This window comes from Neopsephotus bourkii, unplaced genomic scaffold (assembly GCF_033783945.1).
Source record: "Neopsephotus bourkii isolate Nb327-2 ecotype Australia unplaced genomic scaffold, CSIRO-AGI_Nbou_v1 NB_542, whole genome shotgun sequence".
NCBI classification, from domain to species: Eukaryota; Metazoa; Chordata; class Aves; order Psittaciformes; family Psittacidae; genus Neopsephotus; species Neopsephotus bourkii.
Window position 1 is genome coordinate 83,482 of NW_026901043.1, and position 22,351 is coordinate 105,832.

The 22,351-nt window shown below is 47.2% G+C and overlaps 1 protein-coding gene across 1 annotated transcript; it reads right to left on the reverse strand.

The window, feature by feature from the left end:
- Window positions 1-6,282: 6,282 nt before the first annotated feature.
- On the reverse strand, window positions 6,283-7,325 carry LOC133210952 (olfactory receptor 5AR1-like). Its single transcript, XM_061350850.1, has one exon. The coding sequence runs from the start codon at window positions 7,248-7,250 to the stop codon at window positions 6,288-6,290; it is 963 nt and encodes a 320-aa protein (XP_061206834.1). The 5' UTR covers window positions 7,251-7,325; the 3' UTR covers window positions 6,283-6,287.
- Window positions 7,326-22,351: the final 15,026 nt, after the last annotated feature.

The window sequence follows — 22,351 nt, forward strand, 5'->3', positions numbered from 1 at the left end:
TCATATATTGTCTTCAGCCACATCACCTTTTGCTTCTGACCGATAAACCCTGAGTCTAGCTCATCACCCGCCATGGCTGTGGCTGTTGACGGACCCTTTGTGATGTTCAAATAACTTGCTGTAAGGTGCCAAGTGACTTCTGCCAATCAGTTGTTGTGTGCCAGGGGTGGCTGCTCTTTCCTTCAAACCCCAGGGGTCACTTCTGTACTGACCAGGAGGAGGACTGGAAAGAAGTCTGCCAACCCATAAACTCTCCAACCACCAACTTCAGGGTGTGGAGGAGTTGTGCCAAACTGAGCTGCTTTAGAAGCGCTCAGTGCCTTTAACAAAGAGGAAAGTTTCCTTCTTCTTAGTGTCTATGAAGTTGTCCCCAGGTGCTTGTTAGGAAGAATGAGGTAGGTTTACTACGAGCTTTCTAAGAAGGTCTAAGAGTCAAAGGGTATTTCTTACAGCAGAACAGTATGGACCACAAAATTAAAAGAGAAAGACAAGATTTTGGTTTTAAAGGTGCTCTGTCTCCTTTAGCTTGTCGTGGTTTAAACCCAGTGAGCCATAAATCACACATCTGCTGTCTCACTTCCCCCCTTTTCTTTCCCCCCAGCTCCTGGAGGGGTGGGAAGGAGAATCAAAAGAATGTAACGCCCACGGGTTGAGATAGGAACAGTCCAGTAACTAAGGTATAACACAAATCACTACTGCTACCACCAACAATAATAATGATAAAGGAAATAACAAGGGTAGAGAACACAACACCTCACCATCTGCTGACCGATAGCTCACCCCACCCCGCCCGACCAAGCACAATGGGATCAATATTAGCTGTAGACAGCTGAACCCTTTATTGGAGAAGATGGCAGTTTTCTTTGCTAACCAACAAAACAGACACTGAGAGATCTCCAGGTTTGCAGGGAAATCACAGTAGCAGCTCATGTTTGCAACATAGCTTAAATGTTTGTATGCTGCAAAGATAATTAGAAAACCCTTAGGAAGCAAAATACATTTAAACTTTACAAAAAGCTTCTTAATTTTTGTCACCACAATTTAGTCATCTTTCTTCTATTCTGCTTTCTTGACATGCTGCTATTGGCATTTCCCACTTGTATTTTAAATGAACTGTAGGGAGGGAGGCTGAAGCCACAGTGTCTTGATACTCTAGCTTAGAGGCCAAATCCCAAATGTTGCTTAGAAAGTTGTTTGTATGCAAGGTCTTTTTGTTTAGCTGTTGTTGAATTTAGCACTTTTATTACTTCGTCTCACTCTGGGACAATTGCCGGTAGAGAAATAACCACATTTGAGCATTGTTTCCACTCAGAGCTCAGTGCAATACCACCAATCCCTGAAAAGCCTTTAAATAGAGAGGGATTTGGGTCTGTTCATTGCCCTTCTCAGGGCACGCTTCATGTCCGTGGTCCTGAGGCTGTAGATGAGGGGGTTCAGCATTGGGGTTACAATGGTGTAAAAAAGGTGTGACATATTGCCATGTATTGATCATAGGCCATGACCCCAAGCAGAAAACACTCTCTCATGCCAAAAGCCAGAGAGAAATACATCTGAGCAGCACCTCTAGGGAAGGAAGATGATCCCCTTCTTGGTCAAGAGGTTCACCAGCGTCTGGGGAATGTTGCTGGAAACGTAGCAGATGTCTAAGAAGGACAGGTTGGCAAGGAAAAAGTACATGGGTGACTGCAGCTGGTAATCAGGTCTGATCACTGCAATGACCATGACGTTACCAACAAGTGTGAGCAGGTAAAATAACTGAAACACTAAGGAAAGTACAGTCTGTGTCCTTGGCTGGGAGGAGAGGCCTTGTCAGCTGAGCTTTGTCACTATGCTTTGGCTTTCCTTGGCCATTATTATTCTAGTGGTTTAAGTGTCAAGATAAGAAACAGTAAAAAAGTCAACTCAAGTCTTTTGCAAGATAAGTGTAACAAGAGGTTTGAAGGGGAGAGAATGTGGAAAACAAGGTACAAGACACAACATACCAGCTATTTTATATATCATGGTGACCAGAAAAATGAGAACACGTTGAGAAACTTTTCTTATGGTACAGTTAGCTGAACCTCTGTTCATGTTGGTTGCAGTCTAAGGACACAGATTTAACAGAATAATGCCTAATTTATACACATTCTAATGCCCAACAAAGTTATTATCCTCTTTAGAAATCAAAAATTCAATGTTAGATCAAAAAAATGTGTTAAAATCCCAGTTCTTGATATCCTTTCTTAACATGGGAAGAAACATGGAATAGACTTCTAGAGTGAAACAATCCTTCAGGAACTCTCCTCATGACACACATCTACTCTTTTGGACAAATATCCATACAGCTGTATTCTTTCCCTGCAATAAAGCCAAAATTCATCATACAGGCCACATCTAGCAAACTAAATACGTCCAACCACCTTAATGTGTATTTAGGATCTTACGGCATTCTCATCACTGTAGCTTCTAATGTTCATATTTTGTCTTTATGCTGTACTTTCTAAGCTGTTTTAAGGCTTTACATGAAAGTTTGTAATTAATATATGGTCACATTTGTTGGGTCCTAAATCTTTGTGAAGTAAAAAGTGAGTAGCAGATGGCCTACATAAGCAATGCTGTGGAAGACACTCTTAAATGTCACTCGATATGCTGCACAGTATCTGAGACATCTGAAGGCAGCCGTCACGTTTGATGCAGGGATGTTGCAGGGCTTGTGCTCCTCTGGAATCAAAATTGGACTAATGACAGGTCACACCAGGATGCCTCAAGTGGTACCCAACTGTTACAGCTGAACAAGTTACTTGGATGCCTAGCTGGTAGAGTCAGTGGACTCTAAAGGATGATTCAGATCACCAGATAGTTGGTGATAACTTCATCTCAACTTCTCAACTGTTTCTGGGAACCTGAGGAGCCTTCTGGACTTAACCTTGGAACCTGATTTATTCCTCACTCGTGACGGAGATTTAGATGTATGGCATACAGATAAATGCTTAAATGTAGGTGCCTAAATCTGATGACTTTAGCTGAAACTGAATCCTATCCTGTGTTTTTAAGACCAAGTAGAGTCTCACAACCTGAATGAGCAATAATGCTGTCAAGGGAAAGTACTGCAAAACGAAGCATCTTTCCAAAACAGAAACTGTTCTGGAAGGGAGGTTAAGAAATAATCCTAAAAAGCTCAATTGAAGGAGGCACTTTGCTTCAGCCCCAAGTTACTGTCTCAGGGAGGAGAGATAGCTGAGCTATCACCCCAGTCCATACAGTCGGATAACTCTGTTTGCACTGCAGCCCAGACTGCTCAGCACCTACCTCCTGGTCAGTCACAGCAGGCACGTCCCTCCTGCCCTGAAAGGAAGGATGAAGGTACCAAAGCATTGGTGCCTCTTGTCAGTTCAGGCACTGCTGACATCCAAGATATCTGTATGGTACCAGCACACAGGATAAAAGCTGCAAAAGACTTGCATCAAGCAGCTTTTCACTGGCACCTGTGCAAATGTGGCAACGGCTCACATGGAAACACCTGAATTTCAGAGAGATGGGCCTGATCCCTAATGTCTAATGAGATGAATCCAATTCTTATTCAAGACACATCTTGCTAGACTAGGTGGACTCTACCAGTTATGATGTCAACAGCAAGAACCTGAATAATATGAAATCCAGCATCCTGCTTAAAATGGATGTAGAACTGGAGAGAAGTCTTTCATTTAAGCAGATACATACACAACCATTTTAAAGGCTGTGCCAGCATAAAAAGCTACATCGAACTTCTGATTCTGTTCAGGCCTGTGTAATATATGTAACTACACTGCTTAGGCAATGAACAATGAAATTTTGCCTTCTGTAAACCAGTCATGGTAATGTTTCTGATGAATATCATACTACACGGACCAACATCCTTCAGGATCTGAAAACTGCAGGCCTCTGGGAGGGAGAAGGGAAATTTAATATAAATAGTATAAATAACTAGAGTAGGATTTTATATAGGGTTTAGTTTTAAAATACTTTGGAGTATCTAGGACAAAGAGGCATCTAGAGGCATCATCCGAGACATGAAAAGTTCTATGGACTTGAGATCTGTGCTTCTAGATCACTTGCCAACCTCTGAAAATCCTCTCCTTCTATTATTGATGTTGGTAGACAGCACAAGCTCTGAACTGTACATCTTTTGATCTCAAAGCAATTTGAAAGATGAGGGTTCTGTAGGTTTTATAGGTGGGAAAAAGACAAAAATAAGCTAAGGACTTTGCCCAAGGTTGAAAGAGGTTTCTTAGAGAAAGCATTATCACAGCTTCTCCATCAGCAGGACAAACGTATCTTGGACCTAAGTGAATTCTCATATAGATCAAAATACCTCGAAATCATCCTGACTCATCTTTGTTCAGGATTTGTAAATTAAAGAATGTTTTTTCTGTACCTGAAAATGTCCAATCTGCAAGAAGGCTGAAACTCATCCAATAATGGGAATACTGACAGCAGAATCCACAAAACAGTATTGCAGACACCCTCCCCAGTCTCAAGCAATGATAGATGTTTGTAGATAAAGAAATGAATGTGGAGTGGCTAGGTCCTTTGCAACGATTTAACTCATTCAAAGTGATAGCAAAGGAGTGGAAGAACTGAAATTACATTTCAGATTTTCCCTTTTGAGACACCCTAATTTTAAAGGCCAAAGGGAAGTGGTCCCAGAGGTAACATTGCAATTACTTCTAATAAGCAATACTTCTGGCTGTATCCTGGACCAAGAGCACAGATTTGTCTCCAACCCTGCTCATGGCCTACCTCCCTTTGCTCCTGATGGTACACTGTGGATGGACTCTTTACTTCTAAACTTCCTTGGACTCTGAAAGTAAACACTGCTTGCGCTGTCTAACGCAGGTATTCAATATCCCTGCATATCTCCAGTATTAAATCCCCTTCCTCTTTCTTCACAAAACTTCTTGGTTTTCAGACTGGACTGTGGTGTTCTTCTCCATCTCTCCTTGAAGCTGTTTTCTTTCTGTTCCCAATCTATGGCATACACTAGAAGCTCTCATCCTACTGGGTGTGTGCATTTTCTGTTGTCTCTGGTCACATGGATACAAGATTTGCATTCAGTTTGATGTCTCAGCTGACTGTGGTGAAACAATTGCACTGCTCATACCTGGCATTTAGTTGCATCTCTTCCCCAAAGAATTTCTAAGCTCTAAACCCCAGATGTTGTCATAAATGCATAGCTGACCATTGTGAACACAATTCAGTAGCAGGATGGGACAGCTGTGGTGGTCAAGCATGGAACTTGGCCAGATAAACTGACCAGGAGCCTGCTCAGTGGCCACTGGCCCCTTTTAATGCATCTTTTCTTGCTCTTCCCTCATCAGCCATGATACCTCAGTTTCACCACCACTGTCTCCTCCCGAATAAATGACCCACTCTGATCACTTTCCCATGTTCATTCCAGTTTTGCTACATTCACACCTTATCTGGGGATGATGACTTTTGAAGTCCCTTCCAACCCAAACTTTTCTATGATTCTATGATTTTGCTATTCCTGCTACCCAGGTAAACTAGACCCATGGTGTTTCTGGAACCTTGGTACGGCTGTCCTCATTAAGGTCTGCTCCCCAGGGATGTCCAATGCTTCCCCTTCAACCATCTCTGAATAAGTATTTGTGTGTGGTGACCCATCACCTTAGATGACATTTTCGATTCAAATCCACAGCCGGGACTTGCAAATTTTTTTGTTTGTCTCTTAAACATAGATGGGTTTTCTGTATCAGCAAAGGGTCCTATAAACATGTCACCTAGAACTGATTGCATTGAGCTGTGTATGATTGCTGAACTTTATCTGGGGAATGCACATATGTAGCATTCATTTATTTGATCTTAAACCAGCACTGCTCATTCGTAATGTTAAACCTGGCTTCTGCACTGCCAATTGGAGATGCTCCTGGTTTCAAACACATTAGCCCAGATTTATTCTTAGCAAGCATTCATGAGGACTTGCATCTCCATTTTGCCCCATCATTCCCTCTCGAAGGTCTAGCAGAAGAACTAAATAATGTGAGGGATGCTTCTCAGTCTTAAAAGTACAGTTCCTTATGGAGTGACACAAAGAGCAGCAAGTCTTTAAAGTAGGGGGTGGCATGTGGGGCAGGAGTGCAGGTGAGGCTTATATTATACTTAGTAAGTTTAAGGGTAAAATCAGACAGTATAGCTACATCCTGACAGAGGAGAAAGAAAGAAGTGGTTCACTGTATCTTGTAGCAACAACATGTACAAGCACTTGAGTCCTAGTGATTGAAACTCAAGGATTTCCAAGTTTATTTTGTTTATGACACCTCTTTGCCAGTTTGATCTCTAAAGTAAATTAGAACTTTTTTTAGGAGTCTCTTGAGAGCACCCCTCACCTCCATGTTCCTGAGGCTGTAGATGAGGGGGTTCAGCATGGGAATCACCATGGTATAGACAACAGACACCACTTTGTCCTGGTTCAGGGAGTAGGTAGAACTGGGGCGGAGGTACATGAAGATCATAGTCCCATAGAAAACTGAAACTGATGTCAAATGTGAGGCACAGGTGGAGAAAGCTTTGTGTCTGCCCTCTGAGGAGCGCATCCTCAGGACAGTGGTAAGGATATAAACATAAGAGACAGCAATGAATGCTAAAGTGCTGAGTGCAACAAGAGTAGCAATGGTAAAAAGGACATGTTCATTGACAGTAGTGCTGGAGCAGGAAAGTTTCAGGAGTGGAGGGATGTCGCAGAAAAAGTGATTGATGACATTAGGGCCACAGAAGCGTGCACTAAACACTGAGCTGACAAGCACCATTTGACTCACAGAAGCTATTATGTAGGCTCCCACAGCCAGTTGCACACAAACCTTCTGAGACATGGTGGCCATGTAGAGCAGAGGGTTACAGATGGCCATGTACCGGTCATAGGCCATTGCAGCCAGCAGGTAACACTCAGCGATGATGCAGAATCCACAGAAGTACATCTGGGCTGCACATCCTGGCACAGAGATAGTCTTCCTTTCTTCAAAGAAGCTCACCAGCATTTTGGGAGCAACTGCTGAGGAATTACCTAGGTCTACCAGAGAGAGGTGGCAGAGGAAGAAGTACATGGGGGTGCGGAGTCGAGAGTCAAGTCTGATTAAAGCAATCATGCTGAGATTCCCCACCAGCGAGGTGACACAGATCAGAAGGAACAGCACAAACAGAATAACCTGCAGCTCCCAGATATCTGTGATTCCCAAGAGAATGAACTCAGCAGTTGCATTGTCTCTTCTGACCATCGCCTGAATGAACCCAAGTCTTTAGGAGGGGAGAAAAAGCAGAGAACACAAGTAAGTTACAACTCTGGATAGAGGAATAATAAGTCATAATGATACTGGGAATGTCAGGTAGGGATGCAATAGAAGAAAATGGGATGCTGCTTTATTTTAACAGAACCCTAGCTGCCTATTACTATGCAAGAACTGAATGCTTAATTGTCTTGAGAAGCTTGCTGTTACCCATTTAACACCTCCGTAATGACAGTCTCAAAGAAGGATTACTTTTGTTCCATTGCTAAGATTGACTAACAAGTTTCTCCTCTTGGAACAATCTGATCTCTTTGAGCTTTCTCTGCTTAGTTCTATCATTCAACTGTCCTCAAATGCTTATCCATGTGCATGGTGCCTGGGAGAAATAATAGGATGATTCTAGTTATCTGCTCTCTTGTTCTTCAGTAGTGAAGCTCTCAGCTTCTAAGAATGACACTTCAGTTGGCCAGTGCAATTCTGAGAAGTCCCTATAAGAAGATGCTCCCAGATTTAAAACTCCTTGTAGAAAGGCAATATTACAAAGCACATGCTAGTTCCATTAAAGCTTATTTGCTGATTCCAACTATCTATAACAATTCAAAGTTGAAGGCAGGGGCAGTGTAGTCATGGACCTTGCCCTGTGTCCCTGAGCCTGTTTGTGATAATGGCAGGAGGAAAGTTTGTCCTGACAAAATCACGCTTGTTTTTGTCCACTGTTAAAAAAGAACTGCCTATAAATTGAACCTACTTCCTAGGTAGATAGCTGCACTTGAGGTATCTGTTCAAGGCTTCATTTACAGGCATTAAAAAGAAATAGACACTTTAAGGCAAAATTCACATAAGCCACTTGAAACACTTACTATGGGGTGAAATGACTTTCCTCTTAGAGGTGCTGGTTTCTTATACAGAGCACACAATGTGTGCTGTAGAAGTCTGTATCTGTAGGGGTAATACTGAGTCAGACAAATCAGACCATCAGCCTTTATAGGCATTGAACCATAGAATGGTGAGGGTTGGAAAGGACCTCAAGATCATCTAATTCCAACCCCCTGACATGTAAAATAACAGCATATCTATGGGTGAAACGAAGGAAAGAACATTACAATCTCATCACCTTTTCACTTCTCGTAAAACACTGACTTAAGAAAAACACCTCTTGTCTTCAGCTTGTGCTCTTGTTTAGACATTCCTGTTTAGGCTTCTGTAAGCAATAAACTGTTAATTGCAGCTGTATTAACCTGAGTTTTCATGATGGAGCTTCTTACTGAAACAAGTGTATGACTGAAATATATTTTAAGCTGTTGCTATTTGCATGGTACTGAGAAATTGAGTGTACTTACAGACAGTTACAGTGATTGAACTAATTAGCAGCAACTTGCAGAGCCAAACTGTTTGATTGCTATTAATTTTGTATGCTATAGGAAGTTCTAAAGGCAGTTTAACTGTTTGTAGTGACCAACACTATGGTCTGTATAAGTAGATGGTATTAAACAATTCTTTTGCTGTAACCCCACATTTCAGTGCTCACTGAACCAATAATAGAACTTTGGTGGATTTCAGTGCTCACTGAACCAATAATAGAACTTTAGTGGATTTCAGTGGTTTGAGATTAAGACTTGGACAAACCTTTAAGACTCAAATGCACATTTAAGACTTAAACCAACCTGTACCTGTTGTAATCACAGAGCATGGCTGAACTGAAGCTATAAAAGATCTGCACCAGCCAAGGGCAGAGACTTCTATTGTGAAGTAATGACCTGAATGTCAGTACTGAATGTCTGGCTAAATACAAATTTCCAGGAGCAAGAGTCCGAAAGTCTCCATGTGTTAGGAAAAGAAGCCACATGGACATGCACATGCACAAATGTTTGTTCTCCTGTTTTCCGAAAGAAGAAAAGAGTCCAGCTTTGGTCAAAACAATTTGTCTCTCCCTGAATGCATTTTTGGGGTAACTTCACTTTTAGCATTCCTTGCATAAAAATTCGTTAACTGCTACTGTCTTGTACATGAGCAGAGATTACGACTATGTGCAGATTTAAGGTACAGAGTAAGGCTAGAAAATGAAACAGTGACACAATAAACAGTCTGCCAGACTTCATAACAATTCAGGCTACAGACGTGTTTCCTACCTTGGAATCTAAGGTCAAAAAGGATACTTTCTTCAGGAACAAATGCTGCCAGAAAGCTGGACACAGGCATTTAGAGAAGCTCCAACTACAGCATAAAGTCAGCACATTCTGTCTCTCCTTCTCTGGCATTAACTACAGGTTAGATGGTGTGCACATTCAGCTAGGGAATGGCAATGTGTTCCCAATCAACTTCCACAGTCAATGTCCCTTAAATGCGGTAGGTGTCCCAGAGGAATCAAAGTGATGCAATGGCTGTAGTCTGCTGAGGTCTCTGGTTCATGAATATAGAGCTCCTTAGGGGAAAAAAGCCCCTCAGGAACATAAGCAGAGAAATATGAAGAAGAGTATTCTTCTCCAGGAAATGCTATAATTCTGAAAATAAGTTGGCACTTTCTTTTTGCGTTGTTTTACACATGTGACGTTTTCTCTCTGGCCACAGATGCTCCTAAGTCATAGAATCACGACCTGGTTTGCGTTGGAAGGGACCTTAAAGCTCATCCAGTACCAATCCCTGCCACGGGCAGGGACCCCTTCCACTAGAGCAGGTTGCTTCAAGACCCTGTGTCCAACCTGGCCTTGAACATTCCAAGGGATGGGGCAGCCACAGCTTCTCTGGGCACCCTGTGCCAGCGCCTCAGCACCCTCACAGAGAAGAGCTTCTGCCTAAGAGCTCAGCTCATCTCCTCCCTGTCAGTTTAACATGGGGCCATATATGCAGGGGATTGCTGGCATTGTGAAACAATCAACCTTTATATGAGGACTAGAAGGAGAGAACATGAAGGGAGGGGAATCATTGTTTCAGGTTTTGCTGTTCCTCATAAAACAATACACATGCAAGATGAATTCCAGTCCACAGTCACCTTATTCAATCTAAAGGTAGTTCACATCACTGCCAGTCTTCCCTATTGGACCATTAAGTTGTATTTTTACTGATTCATGGTCTGTGGTACTCTGAGAGTAATACTAGATGGCTAATCAATAGATGACTTGTCCCTGAAAGCACAACCGCATCAGAAGAGAGACACAAAGTCCTCTCCTAAGCTCACAGAAGCAGTGTCCACAGCCTATATACAGATGTTTGCACTCTGGATACTTCCTAGAATTTGAATGTTTATTTCTCTACATTGATTATATCGGATGTCTCTGTTCCCCTTGCTCAGAGTACTGCTGCCTTCAAAGCCCAGCTGGGTTTCTTGATGTGTAGATGTAGCCACCACAGAGGAGGTACCTTTGTCTTCAACTGCCAGCACTTTAGCTCGCAAGAATTAAACCTTTTTTGATTAATCACTGTTAAGCTTAATACCTATATTTTTGCCTTTTAGTTGTGTGAGTGAAGTTCAGATTTTGTGTGGCAATACAATCTTGAAAATGGTTTTCAACTGCAAAAGAAGCCATAAAACATTGCACTCTTTAGAAGGTAGATCCAATTTTAACTAAGTTACAACTCCTCTTTTCCAGGTAAACCTCTGCAATTGTTTCCACAATGAAGATGCAGAGGGGCAACCTATCAACGGGAACTGAATTTGTTCTTGTAGGCCTCTCTGATGCTCCAGAAGTCCATTTTATCTACATCCTGTGGGATATCCTATACATGAACTCTTCTGAGAACAGGCACAAAGCCTTCTCCACCTGTGGGTCTCACTTGACAGCAGTATGCCTCTTCTATGGGACCACCATTTTCACATATGCACGGCCTTCCTCCACCTACTTGCCTAATCAGGACAGGATAGTTTCCATGCTCTATGGAATCCTCACTCCCCTGCTAAACCCCATCATCTACAGTCTGAGGAACAAAGAAATTAAATGTGCCCTGAGAAGAGTGATCAGCCAGGCAAGAGATACTTTAACAAGACATCATTCTTGCTCTCTGACGCCCTCTGGAGCTACACCAGCTGGATAGGAACTGCAGTTTGTGACTGGTCTTCCTTAGCCAACTAAAAGATGCTGGAATCAAAGCTCCTTCTCTGGGTTCCGTTCACAGTTAAAAGGGAAGAGGTGTGCACCTCCAGGAGACCAACTGGATGGCACAGTTTTTGGTCACTATCACAGGAGGAGATGACTTCTGCTGGCTATGTTATTCTCCACTGAACACAGAAGCAGCTTAGATGAGAGGCTCAGACTCAGGTGATGGATGCATGTATTAGTGTGAATGCTGGGAACTGGTCCTGTAGACACACTTATATCTACATTCTTCTGTATTAAAGCAGCCTGGAGGACTGGTACCTCTTACTGACCACATTGTTCCTGCAGAAAACATGAGCAAATCCTTTGTGGGAGGCTGAATGGAAGGAAGGCTCCTTTCCCATCATTTCAGATCGTCAGTCTGGGTGTGTTCTCAGCCAGCATGCCGAGAATCCAGCTGCAACACCAAGCACAAGCTGGCCATAGTATGCACCATGCATCTCAAAATCAGTCTGCCAGGGTGTGAATCAATTCCCACAGTCATAGAATCAACCAGGTTGGAAAAGACCTTGAAGGTAATCAAGTCCAACTGTTCCTCAGCACTGGAGGTCCACCACTAACCCATGTCACTAAGGGCCTCATCTGCATGCTTTGTGAACGCTTCCAGAGATGGTAATTCCACCACTGCCCTGGGCATCCTGTTCTAATACCTGAACTAGAGATGTCAGTTGTGCTCATGTGCCCGTATATTAGACAGCTTTAACACTCCTCTTATAGCCAGTGAGGGGAAAACAGAGGCTTTGTATTCTTGGGCTTTGTGAGCACTGCTCTGGCTTTTCCCAGTGTTGGCAGACTGAAGGAAGGTTTACAGAGTATGCCTTAGGTCTGTGTGAATCCGTAAGTAAAACCAGTGCTTCACACCAGGCAAAAGTGAAGGCATGGCTGACAAAGGTGGAAACGGATGTGCAGAGAGGTGGGGTGCTGCGCAGTCCCTGTGTGTTTTGGCTATAAATCTGTGTATCTCTTAGCTACGAGGCTCTATGCTGGGATGATAAACTCTTAGAGCTTGAGATGGGCCTTAGGCTGTGTTAAAGTGCTGTGGTGTGTCGTTCCAGCTGTTGTGCCGGGTGCTAAATCATTGCTATGACTTTGTTGCTTGCATACTGCTTAGTAAAACCACGTGTCAAGGATGTCTGTCTCAGTGGCCTTTTTTGTGGTTGCTGCCTTGATGTAAAAGATAAGCTAACGGTTTCACTGCAGGAACTTGAATCTTAGTCATAGCAAATACACATTCTTAATATTCAGACAATGGAAATCACTCAAGCTTTATCCATTCTCAGCTGCTGGTCATGTTGACAGCGGGTTCAGAAGTCAACAGTAATGACCAAAGAGCTTTCCTCTTGGGTAATACATTCAGGATTTTCTGGGGTTTTCTTTTGGTTTTAAAGCGTATCTCAGCAGCTTAAGAAAATGCATGTAACTCCATCTGAGACCAGCTTCAAAGACAAGCACTAAGAAGTCAGGGCTACCCATGTACCTGTAACACTATTGTCATGGTTTAAACCCAGTCAGCCATAAATCACGCAGTCGCTCTCTCACTCCCCCCGTTTTCTTCCCCCCCGCTCCTGGAAGGATGGGAAGGAGAATCGAAATAATGTAACTCCCACAGGTTGAGATAAGAACAGTCCAGTAACTAAGGTATAACACAAATCACTACTGCTACCACCAACAATAATAATGATAAAGGAAATAACAATGGAAGAGAACACAACACCTCACCATCCGCTGACGAATAACTGCCCCCCCCCAGCCTGACCAAGCCCCTAGCCCTTCCGGGTAGCTCTCAGTTACATCCTGGGCATGACATATGGAATACCTCTTTGGCTAGTTTGGGTCAGGTGTCCTCTCTCTGCTTCCTCCCACCTTCGCCTCCTCCCTGGCTGAGCATGAGGCTCACAAAGTCCTTGGTCAGACTAAAACATTTGAGTGGTAACTAAAAACATTGGTGTTATCAGCACTGTTCCCAGGCCGAAGTCAAAAACACAGCGCTGCACCAGCTACTAACAAGGAGAAAAAATGACTGCCACTGCTGAACCCAGGAGAGTATCCACCCCTTATTCCATACCATTCACGTCATGCTCAGATCCCACATTTTCAATACACCATCGCTGTTATCTCAGTGCACTCTTAGTGCATGGACCAGTCCCTATAAAGCTGCTGAGTCCATCTGGTCCACGATGTCAGACTCCATCTCTTGTAACAGTCTTTCAGAGCAGGAGAGGCTGTGTGCAATGTTCATGATGCGCGGATTGATTCCACAACTCGTTAAAGTTGTAAAGTAGGTATGCTTTTTATTCAGTGCTGGGACGCATGGGGATAATGGCTCAAAGTCATGAGTACCTCAGTGTTGATTCCCTCTACATTTATAAGGTTGCACCATACGCCTATACATAGAATCATAGAATAGTTAGGGTTGGAAAGGACCTCAAGATCATCAAGTTCCAACCCCCTGCCATGGGCAGGGACACCTCGCTCTAAACCATGTCACCCAAGGCCTCGTCCAACCTGGCCTTGAACACTGCCAGGGATGGGGCATTCACAACTTCCATGGGCAACCCATTGCGGTGCCTCACCACCCTCACAGGAAAGAATTTCCTCCTTATATCCAATCTAAACTTCCCCTGTTTAAGTTTTAACCCATCACCCCTTGTCCTACCACTACAGTCCCTAATGAAGAGTCCATCCCCAGCATCCCTATATGCCCCCTTCAGACACTGGAAGGCTGCTATGAGGTCTCCACGCAGCCTTCTCTTCTCCAGGCTGAACAGCCCCAACTTTCTCAGCCTGTCTTCATATGGGAGGTGCTCCAGTCCCCTGATCATTCTTGTGGCCTCCTCTGGACTTGTTCCAACAGATCCATGTCCTTTTTATGTTGAGGACACCAGAACTGCACACAATGCTCCAAGTGAGGTCTCACGAGAGCAGCGTAGAGGGGTAGGATCACGTCCTTGGACCTGCTGGTCACGCTCCTTTTGATGCAGCCCAGGATACGGTTGGCTTTCTGGGCTGCAAGCGCACACTGAAGCCGGCTCATGTTCATTTTCTCATCGACCAGCACCCCCAAGTCCTTCTCTGCAGGGCTGCTCTGAATCTCTTCTCTGCCCAGCCTGTAGCTGTGCCTGGGATTGCTCCCACCCAGGTGTAGGACCTTGCACTTGGCATGGTTAAACTTCATGAGGTTGGCATCAGCCCACCTCACAAGCGTGTCAAGGTCCCTCTGGATGGCATTTCGTCCCTCCAGCGTATCAACTGAACCACACAGCTTGGTGTCATCGGCAAACTTGCTGAGGGCGCACTCAATCCCACTGTCCATGTCAGCATGTCCTATCCCCACTTCCTATTACAATGAACTAGAAGGTCCTTTGCACCTGCGTAGTGCCCCCTCTGGTCATGGGCAGGGGTCTCAAGATGAAGTAAATGAGTCTCCCTCCTGTGGTTAGGCGTCTTCAAGATGAAGTAAATGAGTCTTCCTCTTCTTGAATTTTTCACCTTTTACTCTTCACATATGGCCTTAGGGTTTGGTCCCAGCCATAAACCATCTGCTTCTCCCCCTTAACAGTAGATACAGGCATCTGCTTTTCCTTATCAATAGCTGCTTATCAGTAGAATCAGGCATCTGCTTTTCCTTGTCAATAGTACCAGGTGTCTGCTTTTCCTTATCAATAGTTAGTGCCTTTGTTCTGCTTAGTAGGCACGATAGGCACAGACAATACCTTTGCTTAAGCAAGCGAATTCCTCTAACCCCCTTGTACAACCCCCCTGTACATTGGTCAACCCTCTGCATCATTCACGCTCGTGAATAACCTGGGCAATAGTGTCCATTGCTAAGTCCACCCCTTGATCATGAGTCCATCTCGATGTTGCATCTCTGCTCTGGTGGCCTGAAGTGTCATGGGCCCACCAGGCTCAAAATAATTCACCGTCCCCTTCAGCAGTTTCTGCAGCTTGTTGCTGAGGACTCCATACAGCTGCCTTCCATCTCCGAGGCTTCCGAAGCACTGGAGAGGTCCAGTAGACAAGATACTCGCCCATACTGTCCCACACACCCAGCCACTCATGACTGTCCAGCCTTGGGGAAAATATTCTGGTCCTCCTATATTGCCATCTAACCCTAGACAAGACCCAAACCTGACTCTGCTTAACTTCTGAGATCAGACAAAATGGTCATGGGTAGAACACAGCCTGTATGTGTGCCAACATGCTGATCCCCATCACAATCAGCAGGCAGGTCCCAAGGGTACCCAAAGGCCATTGAAAACCTTCAGGACTCCCAAACGATGCTGCTGTACTTGTCACTGGGGCTGGTGTAGCTGCTGTGCTTGCCGGCTCTCCCACCACCAGCTTCTCTTTTCTGAGTCCAGATCTTCCTCCTCTGCCTTGCTGGGAAATGCTGCTTGGTCTCCTGCATCCTCCTGGGGCTCAGGCTTGTGGAGCTCGGTGGGCGGCTGCCAGGGGATGCTCTCGGCCGCTGCAGGGCTGAGCTTGGCCATGGGGTTCGGCTCCTCCACTGGGCTCAGCTGCTCCACAGGGCTCGGCTCCTCCGCCGACTCCTCCCGCTGCTCAGCAGCTGCCTCCTTCCACTCCTCAACCACCCCGATCTCCTCCACCGGCAGCTGCTCCCCGCCGGCCTCCAGCCGCACTTCCACCGCCCCTTGGTCCCCAGGGCTGCTCTCCCAGGCTGCTTCCACTGCTGCCGTCTCCCGGGGCTGCTTTCCCTCGGCTCCCTGCAGCCTCACGAGGACGGAGGCAAGGACGAGGGCCAGGACGGTGAAGAGCAGTGGGACGACCAGGTACGAGTCCACAGTCTCGTCTGTACATGAAAATGTCCAATCTGCAAGAAGGTTGAAACTCATCCAGTAATGGGAATACTGACAGCAGAATCCACAATAGAGTATTGAAGACACCCTCCCCAGTCTCAAGCAATGATAGATGTTTGTAGATAAAGAAATGAATGTGGAGTGGCTTGGTCCTTCGCAATGATTTAACTCATTCAAAGAGTGAGCAAAGGAGTGGAAGAACTGAAATTACATTTCAGATCTTCCCTTTTGAGACACTCTAGCTAATTTTAAAGCCCAAAGGGAAGTGGTCCCAGAGGTAACATTGCAATTACTTCTAATAAGCACAAGCCCAAAAGCATAGTTTAAAGTCACAAACAATCACAGTTGTATTACAAGTTGTTAAAATTGCCCGTTCTCTGTTCAAGACTTGCTGAAGTGGGCGTTACACTTCAGATCTCAAGAGACAAAATATTTTAGTAGATTTGTGGAGTTTTAAGGGGGTTGTCTAAACATGGCATTTTATCCAGTTATTCCTGTTTTGTGCCAAATGATTTCTGTGAGGGTGAAGCACACCAGCACTCTGATTTTGGTCTGAAGACATCAGGAAATGCAGAATGTGATACATCTCATTAGGTGGAATCCTCCCCAGATGTCCTGAAGTTAGTTACCTAGGTCTAAGCTACTCACGTTCTGTGTAGTTAACAGGGTAAATAGCCATTTTCAGAGCAGAAGCAAAACACTTCCTCCAAATTCAACTCAGAAGAATCAGCATTTCTAGAGAGTGATTGATCTCTCTCTGTTGGGAAGAAGGAGGAGAAATACCTGCATTGGTCAAAGGACCTGCCAAGGGCCAGTGGGGTGAGAAGGCAGTGGTGGAACGGGCAGGCTAGCCGGTTTCCCCTAGCACCAGATATTCATCTCTTTCCCATCCATCTCTTTCCCCATCCGTGTGCCTGGACACCTCAGGAAGTCAGAAGAGCTTCTGAGGGAGCACAGGATTCAGCAAATATACACATATAGAAAACTTCAGCTGTCTGAATGGCAGAAATTTGGGCTCAGTGACTGGGTTTATCTCACAAGACATTTCTGATGAGGTGTTGCTGCTGGACGAGGTGTGCCAAAGGTTCAGTCCAACTTTCGGAGGCCTGAGGGGAAGTAAGACCTCACTTTGGACCTGCTTCCATTAGGAATATAAGCAACTTCAGCCAGGATAAAGAGGTGTGCTTGTCTCTGAGGAGAGATCATCAGCTGTAACCCCCTCCTGGGGCTAGGTGCTTATGTGTAAGTGTTCCTCAAAACCAAGATTTCTTTTTTATCTCGTGCCCAGCAACACTAGAAAGAGGCAGCTCTGTCAGCCAGCTGTGATTTTCTTTGCCAGAGCTGGAAAACTCTTAACAAGGAAGGATCTTAATACGCTCATCCAGTTTCTGCTACTCTTCCTTTTTTGCAAAGGTCAAGGCAGTTCGCGCGGGCAGGCGAGTGGGACGGTGAGCGCTGGCGTCATGTCAGCTCTGCTCTGGCTGCCCCGGCGGTGGCAGCGTAGGCACCCGGAGAGAGCCGGTGAGAGCTCGGAGTGCAGAGAGTGCTGCACGGGTGTTGTGAGGGGAAGGTGCCCAACGGGCAGGGCTGCACCCGGTGCTCCCTGGTGGAGGCTCTCCTGCAGCAGGGGCTGAGATGTGGGACGCTGTTCATAGACTGCAAGATGTCGGGTAAGCTGAGAGGAAGCAGGACTGCTTGCTCCAGGCCCAAAGTGTGCAGGGGCCTCCTGGGGCTAGGTGCTTATCCGTAAGTGTGATAAACACGTACATGTATTGGCTTTCACAAATCGTACGTGTGGTTATGTGGATATAATTGTACCAGTTTGCAGTAACAGAAACAAAGCTCCCTAAAGACACAAGACTACAGAAGTTAAAAAGGGCCAGAACTCTTGAGCAAAACAGAGTCATATACCAAAAGAATTTGTAAAGATAAAAGAAAGGGGGCTGGGGGGGGGCTTTATATAAGGAAAGCTAGTGCCTGGAAAACAAAGTACTTTTTAGCTTAAGTAAAAGGCACAGGCCAGGGCAGGGCTGAGAAGGAGCTTTAGGAGCAGCAACCACCTTGCCCAGGTTTCTCCTCTTGGCCCGGTCCTCCTGCTGGGACAGCAGAGCTTCCCCTATGCCCCTGAGCCCACCTTTCCTTCCCCATCCCCAACACCCCCTGCCCCTCCTGCAGGGGTTAGTCCTTGCATGGCTCTTCGGGGAACCATCAACGTGTTTATTTACAAGAACAGAGGGCTCACGGAGAACAGGAGCCCTGGGAAGCCTGGCCCTGCCTCTCTGCACCATGGCAGCTGCATTCAGTGGGAGACCTCTCCAGGGATGAGGACACTTTCCTTTGCCGCTACTGAATCCTCTCCAGCACCGCACGCAGGGTATTGTTGGTCGATGCTGCTGCAGTGTCCTGAGCACTCACATTCCTGGTGACAGGGGAACCGCAGTGCTGCTGCGAGGGTGGGCTGTGCTGGCTGGGGATCCCCTCTGGGCAGCAGGGGTTTGAGGTTGGAGCAATCTCGGGTGGTCTTCCCTGTGAGAGGCCATCAGGAGTCCATCTGCTTTGCCTCTCTGTGCTCCAGGAGGTGCCCTGCGACCATGTCCCACAGCTTAGGGAGCTCTCAGAGCTGCCAAGGCTCTGCCTCCTGGAGGACCAACACTTTTGCCTGTCCTGGCTTGCTTTACTCCCCCAGCGCTTGGATGCTGCGTTCCCTTCCCTGCTGGTGCTGCTTGTGGTGCTTTTCAGAGGGGCTATCCCACTTGGGAAGCTGCCATCAGCAGGTCTAGCTTGTTTCTTGCAGCAGCAACGGCTCTGTGGGGCTCCTGGGGCTCGTACCATGAAGCCTTCATGGGTTGACCACATGTGTGCTCCCTGCGCCTTCTCTGGCTTCGTGTCCACAGCAGGAAACGATGGGACAAAGCTCGGGGACACAAGGGTGGATGCTGGCCCTGGCGAGTCCTTCAGCATCCCACAGGGTGTCCTTGGTGCATTCTTGGTCCTCATTCCCAGAGCTGCAGGATGTCCTGGGCAGGGTCCTGGCCTCCAGGAATGCCTGGCTGCTCTCCTCCCCTGGAACGGGACTGGACGAGGAGACACAATCCAGGCAGGAGCACGGTGTCATGGGGAGCACAGTGCAGGTGAGGGATGCCTGAACCTGCTCCTGCAGGACCCATTCCTTCTGCCTCAGCTGCTTTGCTTTTGCCACATGGGCAGAAGCCTTGGTTGGCAGCAGATGCCCAGCCCCAGCCTGCCTCAGTCTGGGCAGTGAGCACCGCAACATGCCCGTGGACTTCTGCGCTGCCTTGGGGAGCGTTTGGAGTTTTATCTCCGGGCATTTTCTTGCTGTGTGCATGGAGAGCTTGCTGTGGACCTCCTGGTTCAGCTGCAGAGTTGATTTCCTGCTAGATGCTGTGGCACAGGCCGAGGTCCTGTCCTCAGCATGGGCCTGGCCAGTGCCTTGTGTGGGGATGTTGATCTGACAGGCAGCATCTTTCTTCAGGAGCATGGAAGCTGGTCCTGCTTCTGGTCCTGCTGCTCGGTTATCCAGGCTGGGAAGGGGAGGTGGGGCCGTGGCTAAACTGAAAGGCTGCAGGCACTCCTTATCCCACATTGACAAACTCCTACGCAGGTGAAGGAGGCTCTTCCTCAGTGTATCCTCCTCTGGTGCTTGGATGGCTGGTTTCTCCTCAAATCCACGTGGGCTCTGTGGCTCCTGCTGTCCTGCTTTGTGCTGTCCCACTGCACTGGCATTGACCGGGGCCATGGGCTCCCCAGCTCTGCTCTCCTTTGGCAGCTTTGGGTCCAGGAAACCAAGCAGTGGTGGAAGGCACAGCATCTGCAAGGGCTGGCTCCATCCCGGCAGGATGAGCTTGGGCAGGACATGGAGGCAGCCCTGCTGCTGTGCTGCTTGCTCCTGGGACTGCTGCACCAGCATTGGCGGGGCCCCCATCCGTATCTCCAGGGCTTTCCGAGCCACGTGCATCTTTAGGGCTGAAGAGACTCTGCCAGGACACGTGTGGTCGAGGAAGCAAACAGACCTCTCCTCCATAGGGGCTCCTCCATCTCGAGTCAAGTGTGTGGCTGTCAGGTTCTCGGGGCGACTGATGCTCTTGGGGTAACTGGGGGAGCCGCAGCAGCTCAGCTGCTCCTTCTCCACCAGCTCCTCCAGGTCCTGCCATAGCACCTGCCATGTGCCAGCATCCAGAGCGGCTGCAGCTCCTCTCCCAGCCCACGCTGACAGCACCAGCTCCTGCAGCTCCTGCGCAGCCTTGATGCAGTCAGTGCAGCCAGGCCTGCAGCGCCGGGGCCCACACAGGGGGGACACAGCGTTACCTGCAACCGAGGGAGGGGTTCCTGAGTGTCGGGGTGCCAGAACCAACCTGGGACCGTACACCCAGCCTGCTCCACATGGGGCTGGGCTCCTCTGGGGGGACCTGCTGGGGACTTACATGGCTCTGCTGCACGAAATCGCCTCCTCCATATCCACTGTTGCTTGCCCTGGCCATCACCCTGTGGGAAGAGCAGTGTGGCACAGTCACCTTCCTGGGGACAGCCACCACCAGTGCTGGGACAAAGTGGTCCCCATGGCCACAAGCGACCCCACTGGCAAGTACTGATGGCAAGCAGGATGGCCCCAGCAGCCAGGATGAGGATGCTGAGGCCCAGAAGAAAGCAGCTGTTGCTCATGTGCACTGCCCGTGACGAGCACACTGGGAGCTGTGGAACAGTGGCACTTGTTGCTGTGAAGTCACAGCCCGCTGCTGAGAACAGCCGATTGATGTTACAGCCCACATTATTCCAGTGCTCAGCCGCGCTGTGGGTACCAGGCCACCAGTGCAGCCACCCAGAGCAGGACCCCCAGCACTGTGGGCATCCTGCTGCTGCTGCTTCATGAGCCGTAAATATCCTTGTGCAGATATGGGTCTTGAAACTGGAAGGAAATCATGGGTCAAAGAGGACAGCCATCCTTGTGCTCACTGTCTCCTTGTGTGTGACTCCCCTGAGACACCTCAGTTTTGCCTTCTTCTCTTAGGAGAACCGTAAAAAAACATAGCAGTAACATATAGCATAGCCATCCAGGGGTGCGTGGCAGCCTGTACTGCTGTCACAATGGAGGTTGCGCTCAGGATGGCAGTTGTCAGTGGTATAGAATCATAGAATCATGGAATATTTAGGGTTGGAAAGGACCTTAAGATCATCCAGTTCCAACCCCGTGCCCTGTGGTGGGATATTACTGTTCAATTTCCTGTAATCAGTTTGTAGAATCCCGACTGGTTTGAGCTGGAAGGGACCTTCAAGCTCATCCAGATCCAACCCCTGCCATGGGGAGGAACACCTTGCACTTGGAGCAGCTTGCTCCAAGCCCCTGTGTCCAACCTGGCCTTGAACACTGTCAGGGATGGGGCAGCCACAGCTTCTCTGGGCACCCTCTGCCAGCGCCTCAGCACCCTCACAGGGAAGAGCTTCTGCCTAAGAGCTCAGCTCAGTCTCCCCTCGGGCAGGTTCAAGCCATTCCCCTTGGCCTATCACTGCTTGCTTGCAGGGTGTGTTTGCAAGCTGAGGTCATGGTGGGCTGGAGTTGCTCTGGACTGGGTAGGCTGAAGTGCAGGGAGATTCCCAGGTGTTATAGACAGCCTTAGGCAAATAAATGAGGTGTGTCACTTGGGCTGGTTCTACTGATGGAAAGATTAATGTAAGTTATGACACAGTTATATAGATTGAGGAAGCAGAACCTATGTATATGAATGCCAACAAAGTGGAAAGTACTTACAGGAAAATGAGCTTTCCTGCTTTGTGATGGTAGGATTAGGTAGGTCTGTTTGCTATGCAAATGGTACTGATACTCGTCCTTCCACCCTCCCCAAATGCTATTAAACCTCTGAATTTTTGGGGAAGGGTTGAAATGGGAGCAGGGGGAGGCATGCTGGGAGTTGTGACTGGCTTCTCAGATGCCTCTTTCTGCTATCCTCCTAGGAAGAGGTGCAAATGACAGGATTCTTCCCAAGACAACTGAACTCTGGAGGTCAAGCAAAGCGCTGCCACCTTCTACATATCCCCTGACTTAGAATCATAGAATAGTTAGGGTTGGAAATGACCTTAAGATCATCCAGTTCCAACCCCCTGCCATGGGCAGGGACACCTCACACAAAACCATGTCACCCAAGGCTCTGTCCAGCCTGGCCTTGAACAC